Genomic DNA, 14502 nt, shown 5'->3' on the forward strand with positions numbered 1-14502 from the left:
ATGGAAAATAATAGTGATCTTATCACTCTTCCCTGGGGCACTCCTGATGATCCCCTTTTCTCTGATGAACACTACTCATAGAAAACAACATACTGAGTTCTGTTACTTAAGAAGACTTTAATTCACTAGCGTATCTGGAAACCTATTCAATATGCTTGTACCTTTGTTAAGAGTCTGCAGTGGGGCATGGTGTCAAATGCTTTTTCGAAATCTAGAGTTAAGGAATCTGCCTATTGCCTTTCATTTCTATTTTGCAGTATATCATGTGAAAAAAGCATGAACAATGTTTTCTAAAACTGTGTTAATTTGTGGACATAAGCTTTTCAGTCTCGAGGAAAGTTATTACAGTCAAACTCGGGGTATGTTCAAAAATTTTACAGCAAACTGGTGTTAAGAATATTAGTCTGTAATTTTGCAGGTCCCTTCTTTTAGCCTTCTAATAGCCAGGAGTCAATTGCACCTTCTTCCAGTCATTTGGAACTTTGCACTGGGTGAGATATTTGCAATAAATGTAAGCTAAGTATGGGGCCAGTGCCATAGGGTACTCTTTGTAAAACCGAATTAGGATTCCATCCATAACTGGTGATTTACTTGTTTTCAACTCTTTCAGTTGTTTCTTTATGTCAGGGATGCTTATAATTCTGTTGTCCACATGGGAATCCATATGGTGGTCAGATGACAGTGTATTTCTTTGATTCTCCTGCATGAATGATTTCTTAAATGCATAATTTAAAACTATTGTTTTGTTTTGCTGTCTTCTATTGCCACACCAGATTGGTCAATGAGTGACTGGATAGAAGCTTTAGATCCACTTATTGATTTTACAAAGGATCAGAATTCCTCAGGTTCTTGGTCTGATCTTCAGCTAAGATATGGTGGCAGTAGTTGTTATAAGCTTTGCACGTAGATCTTTTCACAGATGTATAAATATCTACTAACCCCTGGCCTTCATCATTTGCACGTTATTGTTCGAACCAAAAGTGCAACAGCTTTCAAAAAAATGGCTCTGAGCACTATGGGACTCAACTGCTGAGGTCATTAGTCCCCCTAGAACTTAGAACTAGTTAAACCTAACTAACCTAAGGACATCACAAACATCCATGCCCGAGGCAGGATTCGAACCTGCGACCGTAGCGGTCTTGCGGTTCCAGACTGCAGCGCCTTTAACCGCACGGCCACTTCGGCCGGCGCAACAGCTTTCACTTTCTCAGCATTTTCCGAATTTTATTGTTAAATCACGTGTGTCTTTTCCATCCTTAATCCACTTACTAGGGTCATACTTGTCCAGAAAACGATTTACAATCTTTTTAAACTTTGCCCATAATTGCTTTGTGTCCATCATAATGGAACTAAATGATGTCAGTTCATTGTCTAAGTGAGATGCTAACAACTGCACATCTGCTCTTTCTAGCAAAAACATTCTCCTGGCCATTTTGACTTACTTATTAACATTTTAACAATAGTAACTATGATGACATGATCACTGATCCCCATCTATACTAATGCCATTGATAAACTCTGGCCTGTTTGTGGCTACATGGTCTATAATATTTCCATTGCACGTGTGCTGCCAAACTAGCTGCTCAACACAGTTTTTGGAAAACTGTTCCAAAATACTTCACATGACTGTCTGCCTGTACCCCGTTCAATGAATCCATAGAAGTGCCAGTCTACACTTGGTAGGTTAAAGTCACTTTCAACTAGAATTGCAAGGTCTGGGTATTTATGTGATACTGTCCTTATACTTCCTTTGAATGACTCTGGAACTGTCGCAGTAGAATTGGGTGGCCAGTAAATACATCAAACAATAAACTTGCTTTCACCTACAACTGTCATACGTGACCAGAAAACTTGAATCACACTCAGTTTCGACCTCACTAGAGACAAAATTTTTGTCAACTGCAATGAATACTCCCCGCCCCCCTCTAGCCCTCTGGTCACTAATCTGTCTTTTTGATATACATTCCATGACTCATTAAATATCTCAGAAGTTTTTGCTTTGGTTTTCACCCACCTCTTGGCCACAAGACTAATTTGAAAGTGAGAGCTTTCCTGGAGGGCACCAAATTTGGAACTTTATTACAAATACTTCAACAATTTACTGGCAAAATTTTAACGGTCATAGTGTCTTTACCTTGAATGTTGTTCGATTTTGCTACCTGCATATAAACTGGCGATTGTTGAATAGTATACCTCAAACTACTGCCTAGCCTTAAAAAAAGCCATGTGCATTATACAAGTTCTCTGCTACCCCAGTAGCTGCTTTCTGTGTGTGGTGCATCCCTGAGCTATCAAGGGGTCGTGACAAATGTAGTATGCAAGTAATAGTGGGTTTGGTGGCTATGAGGTGGTTTGACGGAGGCTCTTGTTGTTGTGGTGGTGGCGGATAGTGATGCCAAAGGCAGAAGTGTGAAAACTTAGTCCCATAGCTGAATAATATCCAGCAGAACATTTTCAGTGTACCTGTTTGCCACTCAGTGTCTCCTCTATGTAGCAATCTTAATTTTTCATATTGTTGTATATAAACTTTTTGATCACACCGATTACATGTCAAATGCTGAAAGATAAAGAAATATTATTGCATTCTTTCTGTTTTATTTTATTCTATTATATCTTAATCAGTTAAATGAATTTTCATTGAGTCGGAAGACCAGTTAGAGCTTCATCTATCTGAAACAAAACATTGTGCTGAATTGTAAATATTGATCCTTGTATATTTGTTGCACTTGTATTTTTAGAGGTAAGAGAAAAGTCAGATTTAACATAATCCAAAATTTTGACTTCGTTTAAAGTTGCTTTTCAAAGAGACTTACTGATTCAGTTTGCTTATGGGAGAGCTTTTGGTTTATAAAATACCATTAGAATGTAAAGAAAGTAATATTGCCTTTACTAATGTTGATTTATTATCTTTCTGCTTTTCAGAAAAGGAGGCCTCCATCATTTTTTGCAAATCTACATGAAACACTGAATATATTGATAGGTTTCTTCAGACAAGGAGCAGAGAGAAACACCTCCCCAGTTCTTCAGCAAATAGATTCAATGTTGAAATTACATGGCATGGAGACATCTGAACTTATACATCATTACCACTTAGAAAGGCTTGAAGAGCAAAATGCCATGGAGACACCACACTTTGGGTTACTTACTATCAGAGCACAGTTTGTGGAAGACTTACTAAGAGTAGAAATTATGAATGCTAGGAACCTTCGACCAATGGATTCAAATGGTAAGGAAATACTCAATATCAATCACTTATAAGTTTGAACCTACATGAATGAATGCAATGACATAGAAGAAGAATAATTTAACAGGGATTGGATTGGTTAAAATATCTCAAAAGGAGAATTGGGAAAGCCATAGCAAATCTGAGGGGGGAGGTGAGGGGGGGAGGCAATTATGGTCACAAATAACATCCCAGGCGAAGGCACTGAAGGGCTCAGGAGCAGATACAATAAGGAGACTAAACTGTTTGAAAAATTAAAAAAAAGACAGCTAGAAAAGGGCCACAAGATATTTTACGGCAACTGTGGTCCCTATAGCAAAGAAAGCAGATTCAAATGTGTGCAAGGACTACAGAAATATTAGTTTCATATCTCATACTGTCAAAGAAATATCTTATATAGTATGGGGAACAGTGCAAAATAAAATAAAGACAACTTACTACAAAATTAATATGGATTGCATAGAGGAAGAGTAACAAGAGAAGTCGTTGGATGTAAGAGTCTATTAACTAATGAACTTACAATACTCAATATGGATTTTAATGATTACTGTATGTTTCACAGGTTGAGGAAAGGATTTTGATATAGCGAAGTAGAAAATAATATTTAAAATGTGAAAGCAATACGAATGTAGTGAAAGAAAAAGACTAATAAGAGAAATATACCTGTGATAGAGAGCTGTGGTGAAAATTCAGGAGTAAGATATATATAAAATTGTTACTGAGAGAGATGTGAGAAAAGGTTGCATTGTTCTAGTCCTGTTAAATATATTTGTTCATTCAGTCATCATATCCTATAGATACAATCAAGAAGGACAACTTTTAGAAATGTTGAACAGTCAGTGTACACATTAACAACTGACAAGCAAATCAGAAATATGATCTGTACACTATACTGCTTAGTCCTATTCATGCTTTTGTCCCCCCCCCCCTCCCCCCCCCCTCCTCCTCCTCTTTCATGAGTTCATCCATGTTGCACACAGGGCCCCCAGGTATTGCAACCAATTCTTTCTTCCTTGACTGTATTCCCTTCACCCTGCCCTCCCTCCCTATCCTCACTCCTTCCCCATTGTCCCCTCCTTCCCCTCTCTTGGTGTTCTGATTTATATCGACCTGGCTATCAACCTAGTTTCCTGTATTGCTTGCAATTTTGTTCCTTCTGTCTGTCCTTTCATCCTTTTTGGCATTTAGGTCCTCACTTGTTTGACCTCCATTTCAAAATTTCCTATTTTCAGTGTGAGCCATTTTGGGATGAACTCCATCCCTAGCATCTTCGGTGTGGATTCCTCTCCCCCTTTCTTCCCCTCTCTCTGTAGCCTCTTCCGCCCTGCTAGGTCACCAGCACTTGTAGCTAGTCTGTGTGGTGGGGATGTTACGTACTCATACACCTGAGCCACCTGACAACACATGGATCACACTACTGATACCTGAGCTGTTCCCTCTCCATGTATCCCAAGGAATGGTTTCTTGTCTTCTTGGAGCATTGGAACACCTGGCAATGGCAGCCGTGCCAGATGGCCCTTGCTGTGGCCTGGTGGTGCCCATGGGGAGAGTCCCTAGTCAGAGTGGGTGGTATCAGGGCGAATGCTTGGTGCCTGAAGCATATCAAGCTGCAAAAATCTGTCTGTTCTTAAACAACCATCTCTCTGAATGGTGAGTGGTCATTGAATGCTGCTTCTTATGACCTGGCAACCTTCCCTTCCCTGGTGACATCATGGGAGGAGGGCGAGGCTCGACGTCTAGGGATGAAACACTTTCCCCATTACCTCATCTGTACGAGGACTGATGGGGACACATTCACCACCACAAAGCCCCATTGTTTTTTGTTGAAAATATTGAGGACATGTATGGTGAAGTGGAGTCTCTTAGTAAGATGTGATTGGGCTCCCTGTTGATCAAAACTTCTGCTGCCACCCAACCCACAGCTCTTTGTGTGTGTGTGTGTGTGTGTGTGTGTGTGAATGTCTTGGCAATGTCCCAGTGTCTATTACTCCTCACCAAGCTCTGAATATGCTTCAGGGAGTGATTTTTCATAGGGAACTTATCCTGCAAACTGATGAGGAACTGTGGGCTAATTTGGAGCAGCTTGGTGTTAATTTTGTTTGATGTGTGTAGAAGGGTCACAAAGACAACCACACCAATACTGACACCTACATTCTGGCTTTTGAGGGAGAGAGCTTCCCAGAAGTGGTCAAGGTCATGTGCTACAGATGTGTCATGAAGCCATACATCACTCCACCAATGCGGTGCTTGCGTTTTGGGTACATGTCTTCCAGTTGTACGGTGGACCCTCTTTGTGGCGACTGTGGACACTCCCTCCATGAGGGAAGCCCCTGCGTTCCACCACCTGTGCGTGTCAATTATGTTGACTACCAATCTCCTCACTCACAGGATTGCCTGGCTTAAAAGAGAGAAAAGAAGATCCAAGAATACAATTACGTGTCTTATGCTGAGGCTTGCCAGAAGTATGAGACACTCCATCCAGTGTCACTATCTTCAACTTTTGCCTCTGTTACTTCATTTCCTCCTCCTACCTCTTCCTTACCCCAGCCCCATCTCCCTCTCCCCTCCCTCTCCCCTGCAGTTTCCACAACCTCCTGTCTTGGAGCCCCTCCCCTGCTGGTCAAAGAAATTCCCCCTTCTTCGACACCTTTCAGTGATAAAGTTCCCTCACAGGACCCCTCTTCCTGGCGTCTCTCAAGCCGGATGACTCCTACCACCACTTGGCCATAAGACGCATCATATGTGGGCCCCCAGGTCCCCTGCTCTTTCAGTTCCGAATCTTGCAGAATCCTGTACTCCCCCTGTGCTCTGTCCTCCTCCACCTCTGAAAGAGAATAAGAAAAAACATAAATCATCCTATTCTGCATTCTATCTTGTACTTCAAGAAATGCATTTCGTGGTTATCTGGTGTTCTGTCAAAACTGTGCTGGCCCCAGGGTAGCATCTGATGGGGTCTGGTTAGCTCCAATGTTATCAGTGACTGGATCCCCCTATGTACCAACCAGGAAGCCATAGTGATTAGAGTGCAAATGACTCCAGCACTCACCATTTGCAATGTCTACCTCCCTCCAGGTAGGCCATTTCCTCACATTGCACCGTCTACCTTAATCCAGCAACTCCTGCCCCCATTTCTACTGCTTGGGGAATTTAATGCCCACTACCCACTGTGGGAGAGTGTCACTTCAACAGGCAAGGGTCTCCTAATTGACCAACATATTACGGACCTTGATTTGTGTCTCCTCAATGATGGTTCCCCTACACACTTAAGTGCCGGTCATGGCACCTTTACTGCTATCAATCTCACAATCTCCTCCCCTGCCCTCGTGGCTTCCCTACATTGGTCATTCCATGATGACCTTTGTGACAGTGGCCTCTTTCCAGTGATTCTATTGTTCCACTGCTGCACCCAGGCAGACAGGCCCCCACACTGGACATTCCACCAATTGGCCTTTATATATATATGTCTGCTGTGCACTTCAACACCTCCCTCTTGAATTCCATTGATGCAGTTGTGCAAGGCATCTCTGCCACTATTCTTCATGCTGCTGGCACTGCTATCCCCCTTTCCACAGGCCCCATTGTCATCGACAGGTACTGTGGTGGACCAAGGACGTTGCAGTTGCTGTCCAAGACTGCTGACATTTGCTGCAGCATACTAAGCGACACCCTCCACAAACCAACCTCCTTGCTTTTAAGTGTCTCCATGCTAAGACTCATTACCTTATTAAGCAGAGTAAACAGGAATGCTGGGAGCTCTATGTTTCCTCCCTGGGATGTATGCCTCTTCATCGCAGGTTTGGTCCAAGCTCAGTAGCCTTCTGGGCCACCAGTGACAGTCAACTGTCTAGGGTACTAACCTTCAAGGTGCTCTGTGCACTGATCCATTGGTTCTCGCAGAACACCTCACAGCACACTTTGTGATGGCATCGGCATCTTCTTCCTGTTCTGCTTCCTTTCTCCAGCAGAAATGCAGAGTTGAACAGACCCCCACTGTTTCATTCCACACCATGCTGAGCCCTATAATGAACCCTTCACTGAATGGGAATTCTTGCAGGCTTGTACCTCTTTGCAAGACACAGACCCAGGCCCGGATTCCATCCACGATCAGATGATCCAACACTTGGACATTCCCCAGAGGTGAGATCTCCTCAGGATCTTCAACTGAATGTGGCTCATGCGTTCCATCACAATGATGAGACAGTATAGTTATCCCACGCCTTAAGCCCAGGAAGAACCTAACATCTCTTGACCGCTACCACCCAATTAGCCTGATGAATGTTCTTTGTAAACTGCTTGAGAGGTTGATTAGCTTCAGATTATGTTGGGTACTTGAATCTCTGGGCCTTTTGTCCCCGTATCAGTGGTGGTTCCGGACAGGACACTCTTCAACTGACCATTTACTCAGATTGGAAATAGCCATCCAACCGGCTTTTACTCACTGCTGGCACCTTGTTGCAGTCTTTTTTGACTTGTTTGAGGCATAAGGCATGGCTTGGTGCCATCGCATTTTAGTTACCCTACATGACTGGGGCTTCCGTGGTCCCCTTCAGATTTTTATCCCTGAGTTTTTACCTCACCAGCTCTTCCTGGTTCAAGTTGGCACTTCACTCAGCACCCCTTGGATTCAGAAGAACAGTGTCCCACAGGCTTCTGTGCTAAGTGTCATACTCTTCCTCATTGCCATCAATGGGCTTGTGACCTCCGTTGGACCTCTGGTTACCCCAGCATTGTACATCGACAATTTTTGCATCTGGCGCAGCTCCCACTCAGTAGCATCTGCTGAGTGCAGGCTCCAAGGCACCATCCGATGGGCCTCTGCATGGGCCACATCCCATGGCTTCCAGTTTTCTCCCTCCAAAATGAGGGTTATGCATTTTGTCGTCAACCCACAGAACACCCCTGTCCAGAACTTTATTTGGGTGACCAATTCCTCGATGTTGTAGCACAGTCCAATCTTAATGCTCTCTGCCTCCTGCCCAACACATCTTTGGGTGTGGACCATACCACTTTTCTCCATCTTTAGTGTGCTCTGGTCCTGCCCAGACTAGATTATGGTAGTCAGGTTTATGGCTCAGCAGCTCCCTCCACTTCGAAACTGCTTCACCCTGTTCACCATTGTGGGGTGCGTCTGGCTGTTTCTGCCTTTTGCACTAGTCCCGTTGATAGTCTCCTCACAGAAGTGGGAATTCCACCTCTACACATACTGTGGGGCCAACTCCTGGTTTCTTACAAAATCGCCACTCACCAGTTCCCTGACCAACCCATGTACCCCACGCTCTTTGCCAATAAGGGATGTCTCCCTCCTGACACCCATCCATGGGTGGGATTGCCGGTTGGCATGTGTCTCACTTCCATCTGTTGGGATCTCCATCTCTGCTCACTGGAATGCACCTCGTATCTTTCCTCCCACAACCCCCCATCAGATGGTGCCTAGACCATGGATTAGGGCCTATCTATTCCAGGATCCTAAGATTTCTGTCACGCCTGAGGTTTTCTGGCCTCTTGTATGTACCATCCTTGCAGAGTTCCAGGGTGTCACCATCTTTTATGCTGATGGTTCTAAGACAATTAATAAGGTGGGATATGCTTTCACATTTCCTACTGGCTTAGAACAGCATTTATTGCTGCGATCTTGTAGTGTGTTCACAGCAGAGCTTCTGGCAATTCACAGAGCTCTTCTTTTTATTTCTCAAGCCTCTCTCCACAGTGTTTTAATTTGTTCAGACTCGATGAGCCGCCTGCAGTCTATTGACCAAAGCTACTGTCATCACCATTTGGTCTCTGCTATCCATGACCTCCTCTCAGCCTTGGCTGTGCTGCCTGCTCAGTTGTCTTTCTCTGGGTCCCAAGTTATGTGGGCATACCAGGGAATGAACTGGCTGCCCGTTTGGATAGAGAAGCAGATACTTACCCCCCTATTTCCTTTCATGATTCCAGCTGCGGATATGCAGACCCACATCAAATCTGTCTTTGTCCAAAAATGGAATGACATCTGGTGTGCTACTGCTCTTAGTAATAAACTGTCCACAGTCAAGGAGTCTAATACAGTTTGGCACTCTTCCTTTCACTCCTCTCAGGAGGAGTCCACTGTTTTAAGCCATCTACGCGTTAGTCATATCAGGCTCATGCGTTGTTTCCTCCTACGTAATGACCCATCACCACAATATGGTTGTGGAGCCAGACTGACAGTATCCCACTTATTGGTGGAATGTCCCCTTCTTTTGGATCTTTGTGCTAAGTATAGTCTTCCCAATTCCTTAAATTTATATATTAACAGACGATTCATGGATGGTTGAACTGTTCCTCAGTTTCCTCCATGAAAGTGGTTATTATTTCTGGGTGTGTGTGTGTGTGTGTGTGTGTGTGTGTGTGTGTGTGTGTGTGTGTGTGTGTGTGTGTGTGTGTGTGTGTGTGTGTGTGTGTGTGTGTCTGTTAGCTAACACAGTTTTTTGTCCCTCAAATCTAGGTATCTGAAAAATTTGCAGAAAGAGTTTGTAAATGAGGTTTTAATTTTATTTTGAACTAATTGAAATATCCAGCTTCTCATTTTTTATGTCAGATGGTAGCTTATTGAATACATCCTGCATCAGAGCACACACCTCTACTCTGAGCCTTAGAAAAGGGTCCACAGTCTATTTCGGTGTCTTTTATTGAGACTGTGTACATACAATCAGTTGATACTGATATTTAATGTCAGCAACAAAAACCATTAAGAAGGTGGGGGCCTTAAATGTATAGAGAAATCCTTAAAAAAGACTTCTTCCTGATGTGTAATTCTCTACTTTACACAATGTTTTTACTGCCCACTTTTGCTGTGTAAACATTTTCTTACTGTAGGTGAACTGCTATGGAAGACAATTCCATACTAAAATGGGGGGGGGGGGTGAGAAAATGCTAAATAGCAAATACCCTTGTATTTAATTATTATTAATGAAAAGGTGCATAGTGTGCAAATACACTCTTGTATAAACACTTAAGAGTTCAGGGCTCCTTATAGCATGGATGTCATAGAATCCTGGGCATTTTTGGCATCTCTTTAAGTATCTTCCATTTCATTCTTGTAACTGTGTGTACAAGTATGGATACATTTTTTGGAGACAGAAAGGTTCTTCTTCAATCTAGTAAAAAATGAAGCATATTTACTTCAAATGTAATACAGAAAATTTGTTTAAATTTCAGTACATGGTTGGCAACAAAAAATTCTGCACAGCTTCTTGTTAGTAGGTATACTTAACAATACTTGCTATTGTGTGGTACAATTTGAAACACTCTGGCATGTACAGTGGAACACTATAGTCAGGGCCCACAATAATGTTTATTTTCTTGAAATCTTTCCTCTGGAAAGTTTTGTTTCTTCTTCACAAACTTTACACATTCCTGTGGGCTGCATCTTCTTTTCTGTGGAAGAAATTCTGTCTGAGAAATGCCTTCCTAGAAGACTGTAGTTACACACTTTTGCAGTATGTTGGTGTACACTCCCTTTCTTTGCTCACATAACATAAGAAGAAAAATTGTCAAATGGCAGCCTTTGTCCTGATTATTTCTTGTTTTATGTTATAATATGAAAGCATTCACTTCTGCCCATATAAAAAGTTGGAAAAACAGTTTTGTCCACCATTTTATTTGCCTTGTCTTGAAAGGGTAGTGAGATAAGAGTTGCTCATTCCTGTCTACATCTGTCTTATTGAGATTGTAGAACAGAATGGCATCAGATTTTATTTTCTTTGTCATCTTTGTTTTGCTACAAACTTCTAGTTCTGTTTTTGTGATCTTGTGAAGACTTAACAAACACATACCATCCCTTGTGTCCTTCCACTTTCGATACAATTGTTTCTTCCTCATAACCAGCTTCATGTTGACTATGCCTTGTTCAGGAAGTCCTGTATGATTAGGTATGCACATTCCCACAGTCTTCGTCTTGTTCTCCCACAGAAAATCAGAAAGAGCTTATGAACTGTAATATCTGGCCGTATAAATTGTGTATCCCTTGCTGATGTAGCCAGAGAAAAGTCTCTGAAACAAGACAGTGACTGAATTGTCTCCCTACCCTTTCCCTGTGTAAACTTAAATGTCTAAAACATATCTTGTCTTCAAATTGCATAAGGCAAATAATTTGATCTATATTTGTCAAGTACTTTTTTTTTTATACACAAGGAAATTAATTCTTCCCTTGGATCAACACACACCTTTATCAGTGATAAGGCATTCCTCAGGAAAGAATGCTTCAGAAAATTGTGAAAGTAAAAGATTTAGGTAATCTCTAATTTTATGCATGGGATCATTGCCAGGTTCATTACTTGGTATGTATGAGGCATTGTCATTTATGTGCAGGCAAGAAAGAATAACAAAGAATCTATTTCTGACCACAAAAGTTGTGAAAACAAAGTTATTTGTAGACCAGTATGCACACAGTGTGTTTCTCTTTGTTAGGTGGACATAAATTACAACAGCAAAGAAAAACTAATACTAGTTTACACCAGTTTATGAGCTCCACATGCCTGTTGGTGTCATGTTGTTTGAGCTTGTCATGATATCTGGACTGGATTTCACATACTTCTTAATTTCTGCCTTGATGAGCTTTACCATTGATGTAGGGGAAAAAATGGAAAAAATGTTGACAGGACTGTTACTGTCATTGACACTTGCCACACATTCATATTCACATTCTTCTTTGAGTTCAATCAATGATGGTTGTTCATCCTAATTTCACATCTGAAGATTTTTCAACTCTAGAACATCTTGTCTTGCGTTATGGCTCTGTAGATGGCACTATATTTGAAGTACCACTTTATTAGGAAGTATTAGGGGAGTTCAACAAGTAATGCAACACATTTTTTTCTCAGCCAGTCTTAGTTGGAAAAAGTGCAGATGTTGTTGTGGAACATATTGGAATATTCCCACTTCAGGTCCTATATAGGTGGTGGCACTATACATGGCCTTCAAAATGGCATATGTAATAGAGGGGCATTCCAAGGAGAGCTGTTGTTTTCTTTTGAAAACCAGAAACCAGAGCATCACATATATTCAGAGGCTCCTGCAGAATTCTACAGAGAACTGGCAATGAACAAAGTATGGCGAGTCATTGAGCAAGGCATCTGTTATCACAACAATGTTGCACAAACTTGGCTGATCTCCTGAGGGCCAGCCAGCTGTACACATGACTCTGATGATGGCTCTGACATCAAAAAGTAGAAATAACATGTGGGCATACAGACCCTCCCAGTGAGGCAACTTAAGGCCATCACATTGAATGAGGATTATGTTGAAAAATAGTGTTTTGTAGCCAAAAGAGTGGGGAATAATATGGTGTATTGCAATTCTGAATGACAACAATCTGCTTTCAGAAAAAAATGTTACATTACTTATTGAACGCCCCTCATGTATTACACGCTTCTTGATCTCAGTAGTGGTCAAAAACATATTACCAGAAAATGTGTTTCTAGCACAAGGAACCTGCAAAAACTACAGCTGTATGTGACAGTGCTGCAGTTTTGAATAAGTGAGGGTTGTCCTTCAGAATGCTGGAATAGTTTCAGAAACATTCACACAGTGGAAGCACCATGCAGAAGCCAGTTCACAGCATGCGAACGCTGAAGAGAAGCCTTGAGCATAACGGAAATGACATGAACAGAGGAAGATGGGTGGACCTCTGTCGTAGGACACTTGTAGCAGCCCGCCACAAGAGCTGAACTCGGGCCTGCAACAGAAAATATTAAGACAGTTGTAAGAGCAGATATGCTGAACTTAGCTTCTTAATTAGCTGTGTGTTTACTTTATGTTAACTGTTTTTACTCTTTAAAGATACTGAAAAATCATTTAGGTAGTTTACCAAAAAGGTGTACTTGGTACTAGTCCTTCACATGTTATGTTCCACCATTATGACTTTAGTTTCATGCCTATGATATAGTCTGTCACTGAAATCCCCTGGTGCCTCTTAGAAAGTAAGACTGTGTCCTTCAAAGAAGAATATCATGCCATTAAATTTTAGTTTGCAAAGTACATTTTGTGATCCATTCCTAATAGTTTTTGTTTTATTTTTTAAGCATGTTTCACATTTTTAAGCATATTTCACTTGTTGCACTATTTAGTAACCAGCTGGAGAATTTTTACATAATTAGTAGTAATGGAGATTCAAATCTTCACTGAAGCTTTTCCTCTGTCTTTCTCAAGATCCATCCCTAATCTTTACTTCTGTTCAACTTTCCTCCTATTTTTTTTACTGAAAACAAGACTCAAAGAGTCAAGAAACATATTGAAGAAAGAAGTAAATTTTCCATCTAGACTGTCTGCTTTATAAATTTCTCCACAACATTCTTCCCATAGTTTCTCTTAAAACAATGTGATAGTCACCGTTCATGATTCTGTGATAGAACAATTTTCCCTTCAATGTGTATTTCACAGGTCAGTATATTTTATTGTTAAATTGGACTATTGGTTTTACAAGTTGATTAAAAAAATTCTTAAAGGCTATTATGCTGTGTCCTTCAATCTCCATGGAGAATTTTAAAGTGGAAAACAATCAAAAGCCTCAATAACAACTGTAGAGCTCATTGATCAATAATAGCTGATAGAAAATCAATACTAAAGTCTCCAGTTATTAAAACTGTCTATAGCTGCTTTATTAATCTTAAGATACTACTTCTTGATGGTCTGTAAACTGTCAGTACTACAAGTGAAGCTTTGAATAATGTACATAGAATGAAAGTACAATAGGAGACACTGAACATTATTAAATACTTTATGCACATGAATAAATGGTTTCTGAAGAAGTGGGGAACTTCTGGAAATAATGGAAGTAATAAGAAAATCAGGGAAAACATTTTGTTTAGCAACATTCCCAAGGGAAATGTGATGAAAACAGCAAAGAAACGTAGCTCAGTAAACACATTGCAAAACTTAAGGACGAAAGTAACTGTTGTATGATCTGTCACTGCTGAGTAATATAGTAGCTTGATGAAACTTGGACCATACTTAGAAAGAACTCACACTATAGTATAAAAGGCAATTAAAAAAAATGCAATGAAGTTAATAGAAATGACACTCTCATCTAAAGGCAATAATTACGCTGAAGTTACTGCTATCTATGATGGTCCCCTGGGCATTACAAAGTATGGAACGTGGTTCTTAGTGGGGGGGGGGGGGCAGGGGAGGGGGGGGGGATGATCACAATGGATGGCAATACCTGACCTGCAACATACACCTGTGCTGGCCACGTGGTAGGTCTGGAGTTCTAGTGGTAGGGTGTGCCATACCTTCACCAGCATGGTTGATAACTGTTG

The 14502-nt window shown here is 41.3% G+C and overlaps 1 protein-coding gene across 4 annotated transcripts in view; it reads left to right on the forward strand.

Annotated features, from left to right (window-relative positions):
- The window catches only part of LOC126481765 (protein unc-13 homolog 4B), a 254770-nt gene that overhangs the window by 231131 nt on the left and 9137 nt on the right, over nucleotides 1–14502 (forward strand). For all 4 annotated transcript variants that reach the window (XM_050105723.1, XM_050105738.1, XM_050105730.1 and 1 more), the window contains one exon: nucleotides 2923–3226. In XM_050105723.1, the coding sequence (XP_049961680.1) occupies nucleotides 2923–3226 (304 nt within the window). The remainder of the gene's footprint in view (nucleotides 1–2922; nucleotides 3227–14502) is intronic.

Source organism: Schistocerca serialis, chromosome 1 (genome assembly GCF_023864345.2).
Source record: "Schistocerca serialis cubense isolate TAMUIC-IGC-003099 chromosome 1, iqSchSeri2.2, whole genome shotgun sequence".
NCBI lineage: Eukaryota > Metazoa > Arthropoda > Insecta > Orthoptera > Acrididae > Schistocerca > Schistocerca serialis.